At 43.3% G+C, this 26,757-nt stretch overlaps 1 protein-coding gene across 5 annotated transcripts in view; it reads right to left on the bottom strand.

Moving 5' to 3' along the window:
- Positions 1-9,705: 9,705 nt before the first annotated feature.
- LOC142303845 (casein kinase I) overlaps positions 9,706-26,757 on the bottom strand; it is a 121,774-nt gene continuing 104,722 nt past the window's right edge. For 2 of the 5 annotated variants that reach the window (XM_075345634.1, XM_075345633.1), the window contains exons 11-14: positions 16,142-16,252; positions 14,813-14,919; positions 13,589-13,612; positions 9,706-11,744 (exon numbers count right to left, since the gene is read on the bottom strand). In XM_075345634.1, coding sequence (XP_075201749.1) covers positions 11,687-11,744; positions 13,589-13,612; positions 14,813-14,919; positions 16,142-16,252 — 300 coding nt within the window. In that variant the 3' untranslated portion in view covers positions 9,706-11,686. The remainder of the gene's footprint in view (positions 11,745-13,588; positions 13,613-14,812; positions 14,920-16,141; positions 16,253-26,757) is intronic. The other 3 variants (XM_075345635.1, XM_075345636.1, XM_075345638.1) reach the window with 3 other exon arrangements.

Here is a 26,757-nt window from a genome sequence, read left to right as displayed (position 1 = left end):
AGAGAGAGAGTTAGACCAGGAGTGATTTTAAATGATTTAGAACGTTCTGCTGGACATGTTGAGCATGCTCAGTAGAACGTGACGGAATCCTGCAGTGAAATCAGTCGTCAAACGCATGGCGACGGTATCCAGCACCATAGACATTCATTATGCCTCTTAACGGATCCCGACGGAATCCTGCGGAGTGCGTTTTTTTACAGCAACAAAAACAGCTACATTCTGCGTTCCATTGTCCGGCGCTCAGCCAAAATAACGACTCTGTGTTGGCCGGTGGATGCAACGCAGACACTTGCGTCGCAGTGCGTCGTCAATACATGTCTATGGGAAACAGCGCAAGCCGTTAACGGTTTGCACTATTTTCCATAGCGGCGGATTGCGACAAACGCAAGTGTGAAGTAGCCTAAGGAGATACTGGGAGCTGTTATCCATCATCATCAAAAGGCAGACCATAAGAGAACCACAGTACTGATGAGAAATAGTTTATTGCAAATCATTTATAGGCAGGGCTGCCACCAGAAATTTCTGAACCCCATACTGGCAAAATTTTAGGGCCCACCCCAGCTATTTTATATCTTTTCATGGGACAACACTGAAGATCTGACATTGTAGATACAATGTAAAGTAGTCAGTGCACATCATGTATAACAGTGAAAATTTGGTGTGCCCTCTAAATAACTCAACACATACAGTTGAAACCAGAAGTTTACATACACTATCTAAAAAGACACATCTGCATGTTTTTCTCACTATCTGACATGAAAATAAACCTTTCCCGTTTTAGGTCAATTAGGAACCAAAATTACTTATATTTGCCAAATACCAGAATAATGAGAGAAAATTTTGTAAGGTATTTTATTACTTTCTGTAAAGTCAACATTTACATACACGAACAGTACTATGCCTTTGGCAATATGGGACACCCCATATGATTATGTCATGTCTTTGGAAGCTTCTAATAGGTTGATTGGCAACATCTGAGTTAATTAGAGACACACTTGTGGTTGTATTTTAAATCATACCTGAAACACACTGTTTCTTTGTGTAGCATCATGGGAAAGTAAAAAGAAATCAGCGAAGATCTCAGGAAGAGAATTGTGGACTAGCACAAGTCTGGTTCATTCTTGGATGTAATTTCGATATTCCTGAAGGTGCCTTGTTCATCTGTACAAACAATTATACGCAAGTACAAACATGATGGGAATGTCCAGCCATCATATCACTCAGGAAAGAGATGGGTTCTGAGTACCAGAGATGAACGTTCTTTGATCAGACATGACCACAAGAAAACCTCAGAAAATTCCCCGATCAGCGTAGGGTTAAATTGACTATAAACACAACTTGCCCAAAGGGCAACTAGAGGTATCCTAACCTAAAGATCATTCAAATATAACTTTTATTACACAATTAAATGGCTATCATTAAAGAAAGAGAGGATAGGATGTTAAACGCATTAATTCCTCATATGGGTTATTGTATTCCTATATGTTCCTATATAACTAATGTTAACTCTTACCTCAATATATGCCAATTACAATTCCCAGCTATTAGCATGCCCAACAGCCAGTTTAACCACAATTATTTTCAAGTACTGCCTTAACTCCCTTGGTCATGGAGTTCACTAGAGCTTCACAGGAGTCACTAGAGTCCTCTTTCATCCTCCATGACAAAATCACAGAGCTGTTGGATATTAGAAACTTTGTGCTACTCATCCTTTCGTTTGAGGATGCCTCACTAGGGTTTAGGTCTGCCTGGCCAATCCATCACCTTTAGGCTGGAGTCACACTTGCGATTAACTCGCACGAGTGCAATGCGAGAAAATCTTGCATTGCACTCGGACCAATGTTAATCAATGAGGCAGCTCAGATCTGCTATTTTTTTTCTCAGTCCAAATCGGACTGAGAAAAAAAATCACAGCATGCTGCGTTTTGGTGAGTTTCTCACGCGAGTCTCTTCAATGCAAGTCTATGGGTGCGTGGAAAAAAACGGATGTCAAACGGACCATCCTAGTGACATCCGTTTTTCTCAATAGATTTCTATCATGTAGCAGAGAACAATGTAAATGCTCCAGTACATAACAGTACATGAGTAGCAGCTGCTGAGGGTTAAAAACTGATTGCACACTGACAGCACACTGATGAAATGTGAGAAGAAATCGTCCTACTTTCTGGCATGAGAATCGGACCGATTTTACACTCGCAAGTGTAATTCCAGCCTTAAGGGTGCTCTACACGCTGCAACATCGCTAGCGATGTAACATGCCAGATCGCACATACGATTTGCCGAGATCGCACATGTGACCGGCGTTACAAAAATGACCTATGTGCGATCTCGGCAAATCTTATCTGCGATCTGGCATGTCACATCGCTATCGAGATCGCTAGCGATGTCGCAGCGTGTAAAGCACCCTTTTGTCTAAGTTTCTTTAGCAAGGCAGTGGTAGTCGTGGAGGTGTGTTTGAGGTTATGTTGAAATACGAAGAGCAGGGATCATGCTCTGCTTCTGTTTGTCACGATACATGTTGGCATGCATGGTTCCCTAAATGAACTGTAGCGCCCCACAGCCGGCAGCACTCATGCAGCCTCAAACCAGGACACTCACACCACCATGCTTAACTGTAGGCAGAACACACTTGTCTTTGTACGCTTCACCTGATGGCAGCTACACACGCTTGACACCATCTGAACCAAGTATGTTTATCTTGGTCTCATCAGACCACAGGACATGTACCCAGCATTCCATGTCCTTACTCCGCTTGTCTTCAGCAAATTGTTTGCGGCTCTCTTGTACATCATCTTTAGATGAGGCTTCCTTCTGAAACGACAGCCATTCAGGTAAATTTGATGCAGCAAGTGGCGTATGGTCTGAGCACTGACAGGCTGACCCCCCCCCCTTTTTCATCTGCAGCAATGCTAGCAGCTTTCATATCTATTTTGAAACAACCTCTGGATATCATGCTGAGCAGGTGCACTCAACTTCTTTGGTCAACCATATTGAGGCCTGTTCTATGTGAAACCTGTCTTGTTAAACTGCTGTATGTTCTTGGCCACCAAGCTACAGCTCAGTTTCAGGGTGGTGACAATCTTCTTATAGTGTAAGCCATCTTTATGTGGAGCAACAATTTTTTTTTTTTTTTTTACAAATCATCAGCGAATTCTTTGCCAAGAGGTGCCATGTTGTACTTTGAGTGACCAGTATGGGAGTGTGAGCGATAACACCAAATTTAGCACACCTGCTTCCCATTCTCACCTGCGACCTTTTAACACTAATGAGGCACATGACACCAGGGAGGGTAAATGGGTAATTGGGCATAATTTAGCCGTTTTCACTTAGAGGTGTATTCACTTTTGTTGCTTTTCACAGCAGTCAACATCAGCTGCCAGCTCAATTAATCAGCAGCATGTATTGCAGCTGGATGTGCGCCCTTGGACACACATAGGCACTGGGATCAGCCAATCTCCTCCACCGCTGGGCTCCATACAACAGTAATGCACTGTTGGCAGCCCTGCATCCAGGTACGTTATAGATGATGTCTCTGATCGAAGTCGTTCTCTTTCTTTATCTTGTGCAGACGCCATGATGACTTTTCACATCTACAACTCACCTTTGCAGACTTCCATCTTCTCCAGTCTTGTGCAGCACATCCCAGCAGAATACCCTTAAAAATATCAGTGTAATTATAATGCTCATGAATTAAAATATCCGTCAAGCTGTATGCCTGAATGAATAATTCTCATTGTGATCCCTACACAAAATCTGACCCACAATGTCTTATGGTACATGCCCTCTCTTTTCCATACTAGGCCCCCTCTCACAGTGTCTCCCTTATACTGCCTAGTCTCTGTACTGTACTCCCTCATCACACTTCCCTTCCTTGGCATACTCTCCCCTCCTTGCTGTAGCCTCACAGTTCCCCTCCCAACCCCCATGCGGCACCATTCATTTCCATACTGCCCGACACGCACGCACACACTCACGTCTCTATTCTGTGCCTATTTACAATTTTTTTCTCATCCCATATAGTCTCCTCCCTACATCCACACATTTCCCCCCCTCGCTCCCCAGAATGGTATCCTAAAATCTCCCCCCCCCCATTCCCCATTTGCTCCCTACACTGTGTCCGCATACATTCCCCACTCGCTCCCCATCCGGTGTCCATATACATTCTCCTCCCCCCATCCTATATCCATATACATTCCCCCCTCCCCCCCTCTCGCTCTTACTATACAGTGTACTCAAAAATGTCTTCCTCCAATTACAATAAATCTGATTGCCAGGAAGTCTAATTCTATTTTTTCAAGTTGCCCTCTGCGTAGATCTAAGAAGTGGAACTCTTCTCTTTAATGCTGGATTTTGACAGAAGGAATTAGAATGCAATATTGAGACATGTTCAATTCTTACACCACTTTGGGCAGGAATGAATGGTATAGATATGAAACAATTCATATATCCAGTGCCTTCAAGTAGGGTTCTTTAATGAAGAGTGCCTAAAGTTCATAGACCCTCCTTGCACTTGTGATGAGTACCAGGAAGGCTGCTTTCATGGAGGACTTATTTAAAGCACCACTCCAGCTTTTTGATTGCTTTGGTTTTTTGGGGTTTTTTTTTTTCCAGCGATGGAGTGGTGCTTTAAATCTAAAGCCCCTGTCCTATACTTGCTCTCCAGCGTCTTTATCGTTTTCCAGTGCCACTCAGGTCTCGCGGCACCATCTTATGTCACAAATGCTCCATGCAACTCTATGAGAGCCAAAATGAGGTTCCTATAGACTTGCATTGATTTCTGATCTCTGGCACACTCCGTGAAGCAATGGAGCAGCCGGCAGGTTACAAAATCTCCAGAGACCGCCCAGAAACAGATGTAGACAATGGCAGCTGAGTATAAGACATGGGACTTACATTTAAAGCACCACTCCAGCGGTGAAATAAAAAAAAAATAAATGCTGGAGTGGTGCTTTAAGTCTATTAGGGACAATAGATCAAGAGAAGGCAACAATAGGTCTTTAAATGAAACTGTCACAACCTCTTTAATCAATAGATCTTGGAATAATAATTTCCAAAATTGGATGTGTTTAAAATAAATAAATGTTCCTGTGCCGAAATACTCCTATATACTGAACACTGTGTGCAGAATTATTAGGCAAATGAGTATTTTGATCACATGATATGTATAAAAATTGTTGTCCTACTCCAAGCTGTATAGGCTTGAGAGCCAACTACCAATTAAGTAAATCAGGTGATGTGCATCTCTGTAATGAGGAGGGGTGTAGTGTAATGACATCAACACCCTATATAATGTGTGCTTAATTATTAGGCAACTTCCTTTCCTTTGGCAAAATGGGTCAGAAGCTTTGACGGGCTCTGAAAAGTCCAAAATTGTGACATGTCTTGCAGAAGGATGCAGCAGTCTTCAAATTGCCAAACTTTTGAAGCGTGATCACCGAACAATCATGCGTTTCATGGCATATAGCCAACAGGGTCGCAAGAAGCATGTTGGCCAAAAAAGGCGCAAAATAACTGCCCATGAATTGAGGAAAATCAAGCGTGAAGCTGCCAAGATGCCATTTGCCACCAGTTTGGCCATATTTCAGAGCTGCAACATTACTGAAGTATCAAAAAGTACAAGGTGTACCATACTCAGGGACATGGTAAGGAAGGATGAAAAACAACCACCTTTGAACAAGAAACATAAGATAAAACGTCAAGACTGGGCCAAGAAATATCTTAAGACTGATATTTCAAAAGGTTTTATGGATGAAATGAGAGTGACTCTTGATGGGCCAGAGGCTGGATCAGTAAAGGGCAGAGAGCTCCACTCCGACTCAGACGCCAGCAAGATGGAGGTGGGGTACTGGTATGGGCTGGCTAGTATCAAAGATGAACTTGTGGGACCTTTTCGGGTTGAGGATGGAGTGAAGCTCATCTCAGAGACCTGCTGCCAGTTGCTGGAAGACAACTTTTTCAAGCAGTGGTACAGGAAGAAGTCGGTATCGTTCAAGAAAAACATGGTTTTCATGCAGGACAAAGCTCCATCACATGCATCCATCTACTCCACAGCGTGGCTGGCCAGTAAAGGTCTAAAAGATGAAAAAATAATGGCATGGCCCCCTTGTTCACCTGATCTGAACCCCATAGGGAACCTCCTGCGGTCCCTCATAAAATGTGAGATCAACGGGGGTGGGGGGGTGGTTTGGACAGTACACCTCTCGGAACAGTGTCTGGGAGGCTGTGGTGGCTGCTGCACGCAATGTTGATCGTAAACAGATCAAGCAACTGACAGAATCTATGGATGGTAAGCTGTTGAGTGTCATCAGAAAGAAAGGTGACTATATTGGTCTCTAATTTTTTGGGGTTTTGTTCTTGCATGTCTGAAATGTTTATTTCTAAATTTTGGGCAGTTATATTGGTTTACCTGGTGAAAATGAACCAGTGAGATGGTAAAATATTTGGTTTTTATTAAGTTGCCTAATAATTCTGCACAGTAATAGTTACCTGCACAAACAGATATCCTCCTAAGATAGCCTAATCTAAAAAAAAAAAACACTCCAACTTCCAAAAATATTAAGCTTTGATATTTATGAGTCTTTTAGGTTTATTGAGAACAGTTGTTGATCATTAATAAAAGAATCCTCTAAAATACAACTTGCTTAATAATTCTACACACGGTGTATGTGTCCCTGCTCTGATAGTACAGGAACAAGGTCAGATCATACTTTTCTCAACTTTTTAATATTGAAGCTTTTGATATTTAGACTCCACTTCCTAATATGTAAGTCTTCTCTTGCTCAGGAAGTCTGCTTGGGTTTGACAGAACCTTTATGTGAAGTGTTGATGCCAAGAGAAGATTAATTTTCAGCCCACAAAAAATCTGACTGAAAAAGACAGTAGATTTTTGTATTTTGTGCATCTCTGATGGTGCACTCCTTCATAACTAGAGTGAGGAAAATAAGTAATTGAATTACTGCTGATTTTGCAAGTTTTCCCACCTACAAAGAATGGAAAGGTCTGTAATTTTAATTGTGGGTACACTTCAACTGTGAGATGTAATATCCCTCCCCCCAAAAAATTTAAAAAAAAAAAAAAAATCCAGAAAAATTACATTGTAGGGTTTTAAAATAATGAATTTGTATTAAATAAGTATTTGATTCAATAGAAAAACAGAACACTAAGCAACACTGAGTTTCAACTCTTTCCAAAGATTTTCTATTGGGCTCTGGTCTGAAGACTGGCTAGGCCACTCCAGGACCTTGAAATGCTTCTTACAGAACCACTCCTTAGTTACCCTGGCAGTGTTTAAGGTCATTGTCATGCTGGAATACCTAGCCACAACCCATCTTCAATGCTCTTATTGCGAGAAGAAGGTTGCTGTCCAAAATCTCATACTACATGACACCATCCATCCTCCCTTCAATACGGTGCACTTGTACTGTCCCCTTTGCAGAAAAGCATCCTTAAAGTATGTTTCCAACTCCATGCTTCACAGTTGGGACGGTGTTCTTCCAAACATGGCAAGTGGAGTTGATACCAAAATGTTCTATTTTGGTCTCTTATGACCACATACCTGGTCTGAATCATCCAGATGGTCAATAGCAACCTTTAAACGGTTCTGCTGGAATGAATAGGGAGATCCTGTGTGCCTTGCACAATTTTAATCCATGTACTTTTACTAATTGTAATCTTTGAGACTGTGGTTCTAGCTCTATTCAGGTCATTGACCAGGTCCCTCCCGTGTATATCTGGGCTGATACCTGACCTTTCTCAGAATCCTCCTTACCTCATGAGGCGAGATCTTACATGGAACCCCTAGACCGAGATTGGCAGTCATCTTGTGTTTCTTCCATTTTCTAAAGATTGTGGCAACAGTTGTTGTCTTCTCATCAAGCTGCTTTCGTATTGTACTGTAGCTCATCCCAGCCTTGTGCAGGTCTACAATTTTGTCCCTACTGTCCTAAAAAGGCCCTTTGGTCTTGGCCATGGTGGAGAGGTTGAAGTGTGATCGATTGAGTGTGTGGATAGGTGTCTTTTATAGCAGTAACAGGTTAAAACCGGTACAATAATACAGGTAATGAGTGCAGAGTAGGAGAACTTCAAAAAGAAAAAAATAATTGGTCTGTGAGACTCAATTCTTGCTAGTTGGTTGGTGATCAAATACTTATTTCATACAATAAAATGCTAATTTTTTTTTTTAAAAATCATACAATGTGATTTTCTTGATTTTTTCTTGGATTGTGTCTGTCACAGTTGAAGTGTACCAACGATAAAAATTACAGACCTCCATTTCTTGTAGGTGGGAAAACTTGCAAAATCGTCAGTCTGTCAAATACATATTTTCGTCACTGTATATTGTTGGAATAAATCCTGACATGTCCCTTGAACTACTACTACAGCCTTGCGAGCCTTCTCAACGGCTTTTAATTTTCTGAAGATGGATGTTTGATGACATTTTTCTTTAGGTCAGGTCCTCTGGAATGAGGTTGAGGAGACAATGGCACTCCAACTTTTGATAGCGCCTGTTGGCAACATTTTCATGGTTATTCCTTCTTTCTAGATTGCACGGACTCAGCCACCAAGAGTGAAGATTTCACACACTTTCTATTCCGATACCTCAAGGATCTGTCCCAACATTAAGAAATGTAAGTTTGTAAAATCCTTGTATGGGTTTGAAATCAGGCCACTGCTGGTACATTAGGTCATGGAACCAAGGATGGATATCACAAACCGTAATGACTCCATTACACATTTTGGTAAAACAGATATTTTGAACTTTATCTGGATAGATTTTTACTTTGGTAGAAAGGATATCTGTTTCTGAAAATAAAAAAAAAAATACCTAGGAAGGACTTTTGTGAGGAAGGGATCATGTATGACTTTTGAAGACACATTTTCCACTCTTAAAATATTAGGATCTGCTGAGTTCTTTCTATGTGTTCTCTGAGGAGAGGTACAGAGGGCGCCACAATCAAGAAATCATCCAAATAAGGGATGACGAAGATGATTTGCTTTCTGATGAACACCACCGCTTCGACGCCACATTTTTACAATGGTCATGACAGAAGAAATTCCAAATGGTAAAATAGTGAAAAGGAAATGCGGAGTCTGATGGAAAATCATAGGAATTTGCTGTTGGTTGGATGGAAAGGAGTGCAGTAATAGGCATCCTTTAAAATCAATGGTTGTCCTAACAGTTTTTCCCCACTAGAGGAAGGGTAGATTTTATGGATTCCATCTTGAACCTTTTGTAGGCGATATTTTGGCTTACTGGTTTTAAGTTTCTAATTATTCTGTATGTTGATTATTTATTAAAAGGAACAGATGGGAATAATGACCCATGCCTTGTTCTAGCACTGGGACTGTGGAAACAGCTAATAATGTTTGGAGGTATTCAGGACTGGACATCAGAGCACCCTTCAGACTCAGCGGAGGAGAAACCATTTCTTACCTTTAGGGTTCGCTCATACCAGCTAAACACTTGGATGAGTGCAATGCAAATACAAAAATTATATTGCAGTTGGACCAATGATATTCAATTTTTTTCTCAGATGTATTTGACCTGCGAGTGGAGCAATATGGGCAACAGTTATGTTTTTCTTGTTGTTTTTTTAATGCAGGCATTGTAAAGTTTTTGGCTAAATTACACCAATGACAAAATAATATAATCCAGTGCCCAACCCATACCCCACCAATTTAGAAAGCTCACACATCTCAGTCAGAAACATTTAACAGACAAACATTTATTAAAGTTCTTAAAAGAAACACAAAAACAGCTTAAAAAAATCCCCCTTTAGCTACAGTGCAATGCAATACTCTAAATTAAATATACCTTTAAAAATACAAAAAAAAGTGATCTTTGTACAATGAAGGGATAATGTTGAAGTTTCCTGAGGGGAAGGGATTGATCCATCCATGTGGACAAGTATAAGAAACGGAAGGAGGAATAACTTAAGTCCTTGTTTACCTCCAAAAAAAAAATAAAATAAACTAAACATCTACACGAGGCATTTCCTTGTGGCAATGGTTTTCAGTGTCTGGAAGCTTGAAATGAAGACTGATCAGAATCAAATAAAAAGGCACTGGAGCAATAAGGAAACCTTGGTCTTGTATACCAGCAGGTATCCCAGTTTCATCAGTGCATGAGGAATTATCACTTCTGGCAATCAAAGGCTCACCAATAACCTAAAGAAAACTGTATAACGCTGAATTAGCAATAATTTACAATCTCAAAACTGAAAAGAGAAGGATTCATTACTGGTTTTAAGTGGGGGGATGAGGCAACAGAAATAGGATGCAGAAATCATATTGGCTGACGTCGGGGTGAAACCAGTCACTGTGGCTTGTCTGACTTGTGCATGGTTGGCTTACTGCAGTATCGTGTATGGCCATATTGAAGCTCGTTTTCTCATTGCATTGATGCAAACTTCTAGAGTTCATGATTTTGCCAAAAGAAAATTCTACAAAATAATATCTGGACTGACAAATGGAAACCTCGTCCATATACAAGATTTAGAACCAGCCATAAAAGATTAAATAGATGTACAAAAAAGAAAAAAAAAATTCACAGTTTTTTTGCAGCCAAACTCAGTGTATGCTAGATCACAGGAGAACATTGGTTACCCGCCACAGTAATTGAAAATCAAAACACAAAAGTATTGTTTTGTAGGAAAGGTAAAGTCTAAAATACCATGCTAAAATAAACTGATGGATTTGGATGGTTCCTAATAAAAGTATAACATTGCAAGAAGGTCTACAGTAAGAATTCAAGCATAGAGAGGTATTCCCATAGTATTTAGTCCATTTATCAGTTCCGTTCTGATTTTTTTTCCCCTGAAGCAGCAACACTAAATACTTATCCTCAGTTTAATCAGTTGTGGTCTGCTGTTTACATAAAGCTAAGCAGGGAGACAAGGCTTCATCATTCTAAAACCTGAGCCCAAGCCTCGCTCTGAGGTGAACGTGCAGCAGAGCAAGAGAATGTACACGTCATATCAATAAAAATAATAAAAAGGTATATTTAGTTTAAAGCCAGTAGTGCAACACAGACTCCGTGAGGCATTTACCCATGCAGTAAGCGGCCCATCTACTGTGGAATGCTTTAACTCGTCTATACTTTATTTCTAAGGAGATTAAAAAAAAAAAAAAAAAAAAAAAAAAAAAGAGAGTAGAAGAGGAGCGAAAAAAAAAAAACAAAACAACAATTGGGATTGGGTTTTTTTTCTCCCTAAATAAAATGTAGTCAAGTTTCTATTCCCTCTAGTCCAAAATACTTGGATGAGGGAACTGTAAGGAGCTGTGAAATGCAACCCCCAACCATGGCTATTGAGGGGGGAATTGGGTTGTTGGTGGTTAGGATTTTGTTGCATTCAAGCAATGAGGGAGTGCAGTAACCTATGCAGTTAATACAAATGAACTGGAAGAGGAAGAGTGGTCCCCCGGCAGTCCCTGTTCTGAGCCGTAGGCATGGCCCTTTGTCTTGGGGCTCTTCGCTTTGAAGGATCGGCATTATTGCACCTGGACTCAGGAACCACTTCTGGGCCGGCCTTCCATTATAGCCGATGACATTCAATATCTGGTGATATCCCCCTGAAGATTTACACCATAGAGAACCTACATCCTCTCCCCCAATGCCCTAGAGTCATTGACACAGCGACACTGTAGACGCTAATCTGATCGTTTTCTCCCCAGTGGATTATGGAGTTCACTTGTGGTGTCTCTGAGAGTGGTTCTTCCTTTTTCTTTTGAAAAAACAGCAGCACCTGCCAAAAGAAAAAAAAAAGAGGAGAAAAGAAAAGAGGTCAGTTATATTCTGATCACTATTCTTTGCTAAAGATGATTGCACTTATCTTAATGCTGCTTATAAAACTACTCTAAGGGGACGCTAAAATAAAAGGCTGTGTACAAAAAAAAAAAAAAAAAAAAGAAGAGGTTTTCTGCACAGGGGCCAGACAGCTTTGTAGGAAAAATATTGGCATTATACAGACTATCATTAGCATAACTGCAAAGGTGCTTGTCCGTTAATCTGATTAGAAGTCTAAATCAAGAGGTAAGTGAAGGCTGAATGCACCATGGGGTGGTTACAGACATCGGAGGAATGACAAGGAGCTAGAAACACACTGGTGTGTCGCATGCAGACAGTGTACAAGGTGATAAGGAGTGGACAACAACTTAGCCAGACAAAGTAGGAATTCGGGTGAAAGGATAGGACCCAAGTGACCAGGTAAATACTAATAACAGGAGCAAATTGGCATCCCTGCAGCTAGAAATATCTATGTGCTTGATGTGCCTTGGTGACCACACACACATTAGGCAAGCATCAGCCAAACCCAACAATTTTGACCATCTAATATATATGGTGTCTTCACTCTCCTCAAAAGCAGATACTTGGGCATCCTGGATTTCAACAAGCCTGATGTTTTTGTTCTCAAGAGACAGTAATTGCAGCCAACTCAAATGTCAGGTTCATATAAAAAAAAACAAAAAAACAAAAAAAAACAAAACACACAAAATCTAACTGGCAACACCGCTACCAGCAATGCCACCAATTCTCAAGCATAAAGACTAATAAAATTTTATTATATATACACAGATCAATATATATAATATATAATAAAAAATAATGCATGACACCCACACAGATAACTTCTTTCATTTTCTAAAGGCCCATTTACATGGGCTGATGTAAAGGCCCAGTCACACACAACGTCTTACCAGCGATCCCGAAAACCATGCGACTTGATAAGGATCGCTGGTAAGTCGCTGGGAGGTCGCTGGTGAGATGCCACACAGTCAGACCTTACCGGCGATGCAGGAACAATACAGGTCACAGTAGCAACCTGTATAACGATCTCAGCAGTCACTGTGACCCTGTCACACAGTGTCAAACACAGCGATGTGTCCTGCCCAGCAGGACGTCGCCTTTGAAGAAAATGGCCTGCAACAACTAGAGATCTCACAGCAGGGGCCTGATCGCTAGTAGATATCACACCTCACGAGATCACTAACGGGATCGCTACTGCGTCACAGAAACCGTGACTCAGCAGCGATCTCGCTAGCGATCTCGTTATGTGTGACGGTACCTTAAGGCAAGTAACGAGCTCCACCTCATTTACTGGCCTGTTTACACTGTGACGAACACGGACGTTCCCATATACAGTACTTTTATCGCATATATCCTGTTTACACGGGACATTGTGCTGTCAACAGTTTTTACTACGTTAATCGACAGCCCATCTTCTGATTACACAGGAAGTCTGCTGAAAACGATAATGATGATGCAAAAAAAAAAAAAAAAAAAAAAATTGTAAAAAACACTCGATGTCCAAGTGTTTTGCTCTGTCAAGTGACTACTATCATATTTCCACCAGGGAATAACTGAACAAGCGTTCCTCAGGAGACTTCTATGGGAACGTGTACAGATATTGCCGTGTATTATGGTGCAAAAATGTGGACTCTACCCCTTCCTTCTTTACAAAAGCCTTTTTATGACCATGGGTAGTCTATTCTGAATGCAATTAAAGAGGGACACACGAGTTGTCCTATGGGATTAGCTTAACAGGAGGGTCCTCTCCATGGTGTGCGCTCCTCAAAGAGAGACACTCACCACAAGTTGAGCATTTTCACGCAGCTACAGTGTGTTAAAAGACAGAAAGAAAGAGAGAAATATTAATACACCTAAGAGACACGACGGAGAGGATGGGGGGATGCAGCCATGCAGACAACATGCCCAGCAGGTCGAAAGAATGGGGATATTAAGGTCAAGAGGAGGCAACTGAAACTTTGGAATTGATGCCTAGCATTGGGTTTCCAGATTTTTGTTTTTGTTTGTTTTCTATTCAAATACATGACATTGATCAAGATTATGACAAATCATGCTTTAAAAATCATTTTAAGAGGGGCCTTAAGGCAAAAAAAAGCATCAAAATGCCAGCAATATCAAAAGCCTTGTACATTGAAGTATAAGTTTGCTCCTAGTATTTTACTGCTGACAGATCCACAACAGAACCTACACATGCATATATATATTTTTTGTTAAAAGGTTTGATCAGTCTCTTGAAATAGTTTACAAAAAGATTAAAATGGTAGAATAGATAAATTGAGGAATGATCGCCTTACTGACCTCGAGCCAATCTATCCCAGGACCCCCCCCCTCCCAAGTCTCTGTATCCTGACTTCCAGTAATGACATTTCTGCAAGAACATATGACCGCTGCAGCCTGACAATCTGTCTGCAGCGGTCATCACTGTTGTCATGGCTGCAGACAGAGATTGGCTGAAGTGGTCACATGCTCGTCCAGTGGAGGACAGGATACAGAGACCGGAAAAGGGGAAGAAATAAGGAGTATTATTCTGTTACAGATTTTCTACTACTTTATGATTCAAGAGGCGGAAGAATTCCTTTATGTGCCTCTTAAGTTGGGATCATTTGCTAGATATAATTTAGCATTTTAAAAATATGAATGCAAATAAGAGCGGACATGTGGATGTGTACAATTAACTATGCTGGAGATAAATCTATACTTCTAATAATCAGTATAGGCAATATACTGCTCTACAAAGTCCCAGAAGTCGGCAGTTCAGTTCTTAACACTCAATGATCTTAAAGCAGAAAAGGTGACATAATGTAGTGCAGGGCGGTGGGTTATGTAATACGTCCTCTGACGGCATGCAGGAGTGGCTGCAGGTTAGGCAGTGATCTGTACTGTAGCGGCAGTATAGACAACAAGGCACAATATGGAAGACAAGAAAGTAGATGAGGCACATGGGAACTGAGTACATGATACGTGCTGGGGTAGGATAGTGGAGGGGAACAAAGGTCGGGCACATACTTAGCTTCTTCAACAACATCCACCTCGGCTTGCGCTGTGATTGGTGCATTGGAGTGACCACCCGTTTGGTCGTCAGCATTCAGCTGCCCATTTGTTGAACTCATCACCTATGGAAGAAATAGATTGAAAAACAACAATTAGTAATAATAAAATGTAAACCTGGACTAAACACACACATTCCTGGTGAGGTTTCTGGATGCCCACTAGATGGCGCACTAACATACAGCCCAAATCGTTCCACTCAAAATGCATTATTATGAAGAAATCAGGGTCAATGGGCAACTTTTATATAGGCAAATTAATGGAAAAACAAAAAAAAAAAGAGCAAAGTTTAACTATTTTGTCATCAAAGAGGATTATGCTGGTTTGCACTGCCCAGCAGTATCTTAAGGAGCATGTTCAGATGCTGCAGATTTCCTGATTCAAAAATGTGTGATATATCAGACAACTTGTGCATTGCATAATCTACTGCATTCCCCCAAAATCTGTGCCAAATGTTTCCTCTACATGTGAATTGGGTTTTATACTGTGATGGGCACAGGACTGCAGCGCGGTCACTTTCCAAGTCTCCCTGCACAGCACAGCTCCTTATTCTCAGCTATGCAGGGAGCTGCAGAAAGACCCCATTTACTGGACAAAAGATCCACTGCAGCATCTGCAAAGCATGTGGCCAGGAGTCCACTGCGAAGGGGGGCACAGGGCTAAAGCGACGTTGTGGCACATTCGATTATTGTGATAATACAAATGTGCTGCCAGAACCATTATGACACAGTCCTTGTAAGATACTTTCCACTTGTGTGATGTGAACAGATTAATCTTTCGCACCCTCTCCACCAGGCACACGGAAACATAAGGAAATAACTTCCATCTCAATGGCGGAAAGGGACAGTGTATAATATAGACATTGTATATTTACAATAAGGAGTGAGACTATTTTTTAAGTACATTTCACTCCAAAATGTTTTTAATCGGTGTGACATTTACTAAGTGTTTCCACCAGAATGTAGAACCGTCTGTGCCGTGGCTTATTGTGCATTTTTTAATGTGACTAATAGTCATAGCTTATGCCACAGAGAGCAGATTAATGTTTGGCATTTTTCTAACCAGTGTGATGGTTAATGCCATGGACGTATTTTGGGAAAGGTTTAGCAAATAGAGCAATGCAGTCAAAAATCTGCTATAGTCATGACACATAAGGGCTCATATAAGACAATTTATGACCAAAAAGGCTCAGAAAATGATAGCACTCGTAACATCTTGGCATTAAACATGTTCTCAACAATCACTCTTCACATGCCTAATAAACATTAGCCCAACATGCTCTAATACCTGCACAGATCCCCCATGCCGGTCTGATGCCAGGTGAGGTGCCAGGTAAGCGGGATGAGCCTGTCGGCTGGCCTGTAACTCCCAGGCTCCTCGGCGGTCTGGTGCACCCGTCTGCGCAGAGGCGTTAGGAAGCATGCGATTGCGAGGTGTGGAGGAGAGGGGTATTTGGGGAGGAGATCAGCCAGGCCAAAGCAATGGAAACAGATCACTGTGTTAGTGAAGGTGAGTAGAAAGCCAAGCTATGGTCGCGTGCTGCAAGCAGAGCAAAATACTCAGCCCTTCTCTGTACGGAAAAATGCAAGCGGTCTCAGGCAGAAGAACTAGAAAAGACATGGTGAAGCCTACATAGCAAGCAGACAATAGGGGAAAAAAAAAAGTGTTTGGTTGCTATGCCTGCACCAATTTTACCCAAATCACAGTCTATACCAGCTTGCCATTTTACTTACAAGAGGGGGCTGGCAATGCAGTCCAAGCGAAATATATATTTAACGTAAAACAGAGATGCATTTGTTTTACAGAACTCCAAGGCATCAGTCCAAAAGTAACACAATTTAGTATTAGTAGAAAAACCGCTAATTCCTAATGGCCAAAAGAATTTACCCATCAGCGTCATTACAAAAGATGGAGCACTTCACAGGGACAGGTCACCTTGTATCATAGTAATTACGGGAATATATTAAATATTTTAGGTGTTAGAAATAAATTGCTCATTTGTTCCTTGCAGATCAGAAACCATTCTTTTTCAGTAGGTGTAGTTGTTTTAGGGGCTCGCAGTATTCAGCGGCAGTCCATCACTGCAATCTTACCATTTCTCTGCAATGTAGTCTACAAGTGTCAGATCACGGGTGAAAAGGTAACAAGGTCAACAGAGAATATGCCTTTCTGACGAGGCCATTACTGTATATGGTTGACAAGGACAAAGACAACCCCCTCTAAGTTTGAGAGGTGCGAATAAAAGAAGTGGGTCTCATCATACTAGACTGATGGCTTCAATGATCACTACATCCCGTGTAGTCACTGCAGAGGAAGTGCTTCGGTGGCGCACAAACCGCACTTTCCCAGGAGAGGATGCTTCCATATTAAAGGGAATGTCTATAATAAAATTATCCTGGGAATACATACAGGGAATAGCATATAGACTTCTCTGCAACAATGACTACTTGTAATACTCTAACCCCACTCTCCTTGACATATACTAGTACTAAGCCAATATTTTTAGCAATGGAGAACCTCTCTTCATGACAACTCCTGTCCATGTGCTCTATAAAAAAAAAAAAATATTGGAGGACCTCTTACCAGATGCCAAACCTCAAGCTGATCTTAAAGGGAATTTGTCAGCATGTTTTTGCCACCTAATATGAGAGCAGCATAACGTGGGGGCAGACATCCTGACTCCAGCGGTGTGTCACTTACTGAGCTGCTGCTTAGTGTAGTTTTTATAAAATTCCTGTTTAAACAGCAGTAGATTATCATTAGAGGACTACTTGCTGTGCTACCAGGTAGTCCAACATATTCATAAGCTCTGTATAACTGCAGCAGAGGAAACATTGATTTTATCGAAACGACAGCAAGCAGCTCAGTAAGTGACCCATCGCTGGAATCAGGGTTTCTGTCTCTACATTATGCTGCTCTCAGATGGGGGGGCAAAACCTGATGACAGATTCCCTTTAAGAGGAAAACAAGAAAGCCTGCGGAGACATCATCACATGTTTCTCAACACTGGCAGGAAACTAGCCAGGTATTTCACCGGTAAGGAACAACCACGGGAAGGGCAGTCTCCAGTCAAGGAGACCACCTATGCAAAACATGGTATCCATCCACAGACAGCTGTTTCGGGGTTTTACCCCTCATCAGTGTGGAGTAGGAAACTGGCTAGCGGGAGCATTGCCTAGTAGAAAACTACATAAGCAAGGATGGTTGACCTTAGGGAGATTAACATCCAACAGCGTGGAGACACCATCACGTGTTTCTCAACGCAGTGATTCTAGAGCAATGCCCCCTGGGGGCAAATACCCCGAAACAGCTGTCTGTGGATGGATACCATGTTTGGCATAGGTGGTCTCCTTGACTGGAGACTGCCCTTCCCGTGGTTGTTCCTTCCCGGTGAAAGACCTGGCTAGTTTCCTGCCAGCGTTGAGAAACATGTGATGGTGTCTCCGCAAGCTTTCTTGTTTTGAATATTTCCCAGAGGGCATTGCTCTAGAATCACTGCGTTGAGAAACATGTGATGGTGTCTCCGCGGTGTTGGATGTTGATCTCCCTAAGGTCAACCATCCTCCCTTTAAGAGGAGGCTGACCTAATAGGTCATTTTTTGTAAGTTTGAGAAAACACCATGTTGGTTATATTTTATGTGAAAATACTTTCATATAAATCTAGGTCTCAAAAAAATAAATATAATTTTTTTTAGTGTCTTATTTTAACTAAATTATTAAATAGCAGGAAAGAAGGGAATTTTGTTTACTTACCGTAAATTCCTTTTCTTCTAGCTCTAATTGGGAGACCCAGACAATTGGGTGTATAGGCTATGCCTCCGGAGGCCGCACAAAGTATTACACTCAAAAGTGTTAAGCCCCTCCCCTTCTGCCTATACACCCCCCGTGCTCCCACGGGCTCCTCAGTTTTGGTGCAAAAGCAAGAAGGAGGAAAAAGAATTATAAACTGGTTAAAAGTAACTTCAATCCGAAGGAATATCGGAGAACTGAAACCATTCAACATGAACAACATGTGTACACAAAAAAACAGGGGCGGGCGCTGGGTCTCCCAATTAGAGCTAGAAGAAAAGGAATTTACGGTAAGTAAACAAAATTCCCTTCTTCTTTGTCGCTCTATTGGGAGACCCAGACAATTGGGACGTCCAAAAGCAGTCCCTGGGTGGGTAAAATAATACCTCATAATAGAGCCGTAAAACGGCCTCTTCCTACAGGTGGGCAACCGCCGCCTGAAGGACTCGTCTACCTAGGCTGGCATCCGCCGAAGCATAGGTATGCACCTGATAGTGCTTCGTGAAAGTGTGCAGGCTCGACCAGGTAGCCGCCTGACACACCTGCTGAGCCGTAGCCTGGTGCCTCAAAGCCCAGGACGCGCCCACGGCTCTGGTAGAATGGGCCTTCAGCCCTGAGGGAACCGGAAGCCCAGCAGAACGGTAGGCTTCGATAATTGGCTCCTTGATCCACCGAGCCAGGGTTGATTTGGAAGCCTGTGACCCTTTACGCTGGCCAGCGACGAGGACAAAGAGTGCATCCGAGCGGCGCAGGGGCGCCGTACGAGAAATGTAGAGTCTGAGTGCTCTCACCCAATCTAACAAGTGCCAATCCTTTTCACATTGGTGAACTGGATGAGGATAAAAAGAAGGTAAGGAGATATCCTGATTAAGATGAAAGGAGGATACCACCTTAGGGAGAAAATCCGGAACCGGACGTAGAACCACCTTGTCCTGGTGAAACACCAGGAAAGGGGCTTTGCACGACAATGCTGCTAGCTCAGACACTCTCCGAAGAGAAGTGACTGCTACTAGAAAAACCACTTTCTGCGAAAGTCGTGAGAGGGAAATATCTCTCATTGGCTCGAATGGTGGTTTCTGAAGAACCATCAGAACCCTGTTTAGATCCCAGGGTTCTAACGGCCGCTTGTAAGGAGGAACGATGTGACGAACCCCCTGCAGGAACGTGCGTACCTGTGGAAGCCTGGCTAGGTGCTTCTGGAAAAACACAGAGAGCGCTGAGACTTGTCCCTTAAGGAAGCCGAGCGACAAACCCTTTTCCAGTCCAGATTGAAGGAAGGACAGAAAAGTGGTCAAGTCTAAAGGCCAGGGAGAAAAACCCTGAGCAGAGCACCACGACAGGAAAATTTTCCACGTCCTGTGGTAGATCTTGGCGGACGTTGGTTTCCTAGCCTGTCTCATAGTGGCAATGACGTCTTGAGATAACCCTGAAGACGCTAGGGTCCAGGACTCAATAGCCACACAGTCAGGTTGAGGGCCGCAGAATTCAGATGGAAAAAACGGCCCTCGAGATAGCAAGTCTGTTCGGTCTGGTAGTGTCCACGGTTGGCCGACCGTGAGATGCCACAGATCCGGGTACCACGACCTCCTTGGCCAGCCTGGAGCGACGAGGATGGCGCGGCGGCAGTCGGTCCTGATCTTGCATAACACTCTGGGCAACAGTGCCAGCGGAGGAAACACATAAGGGATCTGAAACTGCGACCATCCTGAACTAAGGCGTCTGCCGCCCGAGCTCTGGGATCTTGAGACCGTGCCATGAACATTGGTACCTTGTTTGTTGTTGTGCCGGGACGCCATGAGGTCGACGTCCGGCACCCCCCAGCAGCAACGGATCTCCTGAAACACGTCCGTGTGAAGGGACCATTCCCCTGCGTCCATGCCCTGGCAACTGAGATAATCTGCTTCCCAGTTTTCCACGCCTGGGATGTGAACTGCGGATATGGTGGATGCCGTGGCTTCCACCCACAACAAAATCCGCCGGACTTCCTGGAAGGCTTGCCGGCTGCGTGTGCCGCCTTGGTGGTTGATGTATGCCACCGCTGTGGAAATTGTCCGACTGAATTCGGATCTGCTTGCCCTCCAGCCACTGCTGGAACGCTTTCTGGGCAAGATACACTGCCCGTATTTCCAGAACGTTGATCTGAAGCGAGGACTCTTGCTGGGTCCACGTACCCTGAGCCCTGTGGTGGGGAAAAAACCGCTCCCCACCCTGACAGACTCGCGTCCGTCGTGACTACTTCCCAGGATGGGGGTAGGAAGGATTTCCCCTTCGATAACGAAGTGGGAAGAAGCCACCACCGAAGGGAAGCTTTGGTCGCCTGAGAAAGGGAGACGGTCCTGTCGAGGGACGTCGGCTTCCTGTCCCATTTGCGTAGGATGTCCCATTGAAGGGGACGCAGGTGAAACTGCGCGAAAGGGACTGCCTCCATTGCTGCCACCATCTTCCCCAGGAAGTGCATGAGGCGCCTCAAGGGGTGTGACTGGCCTTGAAGGAGAGATTGTACCCCTTTCTGTAGTGCCTACTGCTTGAACAGCGGAAGCTTCACTATCGCTGAGAGGGTATGAAACTCCATGCCAAGATATGTCAGCGATTGGGCCGGTGTCATATTTGACTTTGGAAAATTGATGATCCACCCGACACCCTGGAGAGTCTCCAGGGAAGCGTCGAGGATGCGTTGGCATGCCTCTTGAGAGGGTGCCTTGATCAGCATCCAAGTACGGGATCACCGAGTGACCCTGCGAGTGTAGGAGCGCTACTACAGTAGCCATAACCTTGGTAAAAACCCGTGGGGCTGTTGCCAGGCCGAACGGCAGTGCTACGAATTGCAGGTGTTCGTTTCCTATGGCGAAGCGCAAGAAGCGCTGGGCTCTGGAGCAATCGGTACGTGGAGATAAGCATCTTTGATATCGATCGATGCAAGGAAATCTCCTTGGGACATTGAGGCGATGACGGAGCGGAGGGATTCCATCCTGAACCGTCTGGTTTTACATGTTTGTTGAGCAGTTTCAGGTCCAGGACCGGGCGGAAAGACCCGTCCTCCTTTGGGACCACAAACAAGATGGAGTAAAAACCGTGGCTCAGTTGCTGAAGAGGAACCGGGATCACCACTCCTTCTGCCTTCAGAGTGCACAGCGCCTGCAGAAGAGCCTCGGCTCGCTAGGGAGGCGGGAATGACCTGAAGAATCGAGTCGGGGGACGAGAGGTGAACTCAATCTTGTAACCGTGAGACAGAATGTCTCTCACCCAGCGGTCTTTTATTTGTGGCAGCCAGGTGTCGCAAAAGCGGGAGAGCCTGCCACCGACCGAGGATGCTACTAGAGGAGGTCGAAGTCATGAGGAAGCCGCTTTGTTAGCGGCGCCTCCGGTGGCCTTTTAAGGACGTGACTTAGACCGCCATGCATGAGAGTTCCTTTATTCTTTCTGAGACCTTTTGGACGAGGAGAATTGGGATCTGCCCCGCCCTGAAAGGACCGAAACCTCGACTGCCCTCTCCTCTGTTGGGGTATGTCCTGTTTGGACTGGGGTAAGGATGTATCCTTTCCCTTGGATTGTGTGATGATTTCATCCAGACGCTCGCCAAACAGCCTGTCGCCAGAAATTGGCAAACTGGTTAAGCGCTTTTTTGGAAGCAGAATCTGCCTTCCATTCCCGTAGCCACAAGGCCCTGCGGAGTACCACCGAATTGGCGGCCGCGACCGCCGTACGGCTCGCAGAGTCCAGGACAGCAATAATAGCGTAAGACGCAATTGCCGAGGTCTGGGTGGTAATGGGTGCCACTTGTGGCGCGGCCGTGCATGTGGCTGCTTCAATTTGCGCTTGACCTGCTGAGATAGCTTGTAGCGCCCATACGGCTGCGAATGCTGGGGCAAAAGAAGCTCCGATAGCTTCATAGATGGATTTCAACCAGAGCTCCATCTGCCTGTCAGTGGCATCCTTGAGCGAGGCCCCCTCTTCCACTGCAAGTATGGATCTAGCCGCCAGTCTGGAGATTGGAGGATCCACTTTGGGACACTGAGTCCAACCTTTAACCACGTCAGGGGGAAAAGGATAACGTGTATCCTTAAGGCGCTTAGAAAACCGCTTATCTGGACAAGCATGATGAATCTGGACTGCCTCTCTGAAATCAGAGTGGTCCAGAAACATACTCGGTGTAAGAGAAGCTGACTCCTCCGCCGGAGGAGCTGAGGGAGAAATATCCAGCATTTGATCGATGGACGCAATAAGAACGTTCACTATGGCGTCCCCGTCTGGAGTATTAAGATTGAGAGCGCCCTCAGGATCAGAATCCTGATCAGCTGTCTCCGCATCATCAACCAGAGATTCCCCCCGCTGAGACCCTGAACAATATGATGTCGAGGGAAATTCTAAGCGAGCCCGCTTAGTCGGTCTGGGGCTGGGGTCTAAGTCAGAACCCTCAGCCTGGGATGTATGAGATACCCCGGGAGGACATTGTTGGTCCAGCTGAGGTGGGCCAGGGAACAATGATTCAACAGAGTCCCTTTGCTGAGATACCGGCCTGGACTGTAAGGCTTCTAGTATCTTAGTCATAGTCTCAGAGAGTTTTGCAAACTCCGTCCCCATCACTAGGACAGTGTCAACAGGTGGCTCCCCCTGGGCCCCTCTTAGCAGAGGCCCTGGCTGAAGAAGTGTCACAGGGGCCGAACATTGCACACAATGAGGGTCAATGGAACCTGCCGGCAGCTGGGTCATACAAGCGACGCAGGCAGCATAATAAGCCTGTGCTTTGGCACCCCTGCCTTTTGTGGGCGCCATGCTATTGTTTTCCCTGAGTAACACACTAGGGTATATAGCCAGAATGAACTGTGCTCATACAGTGTAAAATATATACTATAAACAAATAATGTATCAATACACTACAGCAACATGGGGCTAGCACCACAGGTGCTGCTTACCATCCGCCTAAAGCGGTTATGAGGCCACCAGAGACCGTGTCTGGGTCTCCCAGGGTTAATCCCTCTCTGCAGCGTCGGAGGAGCTGACAGGAATGGCTGCGGCGTCCTGACGAGAGGAGGGAGCCGTGGGCGTGGCCGAGGTGCTCACACTGTGCACAGTGAGGGGGGTGGAGTATGGAAATCATACTCCAGCCCTCAGTGCTGCTCGTTCCGTGCAGCGTCCCGCCCTTCCCCTGCCTGTCAGGGCTGAGGGCGGGAGAAAGGGAAACTAGGCCGCAAGCAAGCCGGGGACTCGAGTATACGCGTGGCCGCCGTAAAAGCGCGGCCGACGCCGAAGTCCCCGGCGGACTACAAGTCCCAGCCGCGCCGCAGTTTCCCATGGCAGCGGCGGTTAGCGCGGTAGCCCCTACATATAAACACACTCAGCGACGCTGAGTGTGTAATGGCACAGTTTAACCCGGTCAGCGCCGCGGTCCCCGGTGCACTAGCACACCCAGCAAAGCTGAGGTGTTGCCGTGCGCGGTCCCCACAGGGATACAGAGTACCTTCACGTAGCAGGGCCATGTCCCTGAACTGTACCCGGCTCCTATCCAGCAGGCTCCACAGGAGTTGTGGATGAAGCACGGTCTCAGTGCCTGGAGACCGATAGGATCCCACTTCACCCAGAGCCCTGAGGGGGATGGGGAAGGAAAACAGCATGTGGGCTCCAGCCTCCGTACCCGCAATGGATACCTCAACCTTAACAACACCGCCGACAAGAGTGGGGTGAGAAGGGAGCATGCTGGGGGCCCTATATGGGCCCACTTTTCTTCCAACCGACATAGTCAGCAGCTGCTGCTGACTAATCTGTGGAGCTGTGCTGTGCGTGTCTGACCTCCTTCGCACAAAGCAAAAAACTGAGGAGCCCGTGGGAGCACGGGGGGTGTATAGGCAGAAGGGGAGGGGCTTAACACTTTTGAGTGTAATACTTTGTGCGGCCTCCGGAGGCATAGCCTATACACCCAATTGTCTGGGTCTCCCAATAGAGCGACAAAGAAATTCCCCAATGCCCCCTGCAGACAATTCTAGCTCCAGTCACTTCCTCCAGTCTCATCACTTGGGATGTGACCAGAGACGCTGCCTTCTGAAATGGCAAGAGACTTTGCTGAGATGCTCTGCACTCACAAGGGGCACATTATAGAAATTAGTAAGTGGGGATTTGGATAAAGGGGAGGGATCAAATTAAAATGGAAAATGAGAATATACTTTTTAGAAAGAGCAAATCCACATACACAATTCCGCTATTGAAAATGCTGTTAAAGTAGATTGGAAAACAATATTGCTGAAGGATGATCTATACTAAAATGAAAGGGAGCTTCGTGTAACCGTCGTTTTCACATATCTCCTATCTCGTGTAATCGGTCTTCACTGAATACAGATTTTACAGTGAATTGAGAATTTTGGAAATGAAATGATGGGTCCTGGAGGAGAAGGAAGCAGACTGCTTTGATGAGATATATTAGACTTGCTTATCTTCATATGTACTATTGATTTATAAAATGAAAACTAAAACGCCGGTTACTCGTTAACATCTCATAGGAGGAGGTTGTCTGGATAGATGGTCATGGGAAAAATTCCACTTGTAGTCAGGATTCTTAACTGACCTAATTTTTAATTACATTTTCGGGTGAATTAATGTGCCCTCGGGGTACGGTAGAGTTTTTCATAGGAAGTATACGCAGCTTTTAATAATTTGCAGCTTAGGACATGTTTAGACGAGCATATTAAATGGATGCGTGCTGTCTGGGTAAAAAAAATAAATAAATACTAAAGCACAAGGTGAATCAATAGGGCTGTTCAGATCACAGGATTTTTTTTTTTTCTTTATAAATTTTATATTCTGATTTCTATTCTATTTTTTCGTGCACAAGTAGACTTTAATGTGCGAGTCTCATCTGACATACAGAAAAGAATCGTGCACGCTACGTTTGTGTTTTTTCTTGATTGTATGTGTATTTCTAATTATATTATACACACACATATATATATATATATACACACATACACATATACATACATACACACTATATATATATATATATATATATATATATATATATATATATATATATATATATATATATATATATATATATATATATATATATATATATATATATATATATATATATATATATATATACACACACACACGCATAGTATTATATTTAAACACACACTATAATATATATATATATATCGAGATATATATATATATATATATATATATATATATATATATATTATAGTGTGTGTTTAAATATAATACTATGCGTGTGTGTATGTATGTATGTGTGTATATATATATATATATATATATATATATATATATATATATATATATATATATATATATATATATATATATATATATATATATATATATATATATATATATATATATATATATATATCTATATCTATATATATCTCGATATAGATATAGAGATATATCTATAGATATCTATATATCTATAGATATCTATATATCTATAGATATCTATATATCTATAGATATCTATATATCTATAGATATCTATATATCTATAGATATCTATATATCTATAGAGATCTATATATCTATAGAGATCTATATATCTATAGAGATCTATATATCTATAGAGATCTATATATCTATAGAGATCTATATATCTATAGAGATCTATATATCTATAGAGATCTATATATCTATAGAGATCTATATATCTATAGAGATCTATATATCTATAGAGATCTATATATCTATAGAGATCTATATATCTATAGAGATCTATATATCTATATATCTATAGAGATATCTCTATAGAGATATCTCTATATATCTATAGAGATCTCTCTCTCTCTCTATATATATATATATATACACTAGAAGGTGGCCCGATTCTACGCATCGGGTATTCTAGAATTTACGTATTGTGTAGTTCATGTATGATTTTTGTTATATATATATATAGATGTTGTTGTGTGTAGTTACTAAGTGTTTGTGTAGGGCGCTGTACATGTTCTGAGTGTCGCGGGGGGTGAGAGCGGTGTTGTATGTGTGTTGCGTGTGTTGCGTTGTTTGTGGAGCGCTGTGTGTCTGTAGCGTTGTGTGTGTGTGTGTGTGTGTTGTGCGGTTTGTGTGGGTGTGGTGTGTTTTGGGGGGAGGTATGTTTTGAGCAA

This window comes from Anomaloglossus baeobatrachus, chromosome 4, assembly GCF_048569485.1.
Source record: "Anomaloglossus baeobatrachus isolate aAnoBae1 chromosome 4, aAnoBae1.hap1, whole genome shotgun sequence".
Classification (NCBI taxonomy): domain Eukaryota; kingdom Metazoa; phylum Chordata; class Amphibia; order Anura; family Aromobatidae; genus Anomaloglossus; species Anomaloglossus baeobatrachus.
This window is presented reverse-complemented; position numbering and strand designations above follow the sequence as displayed.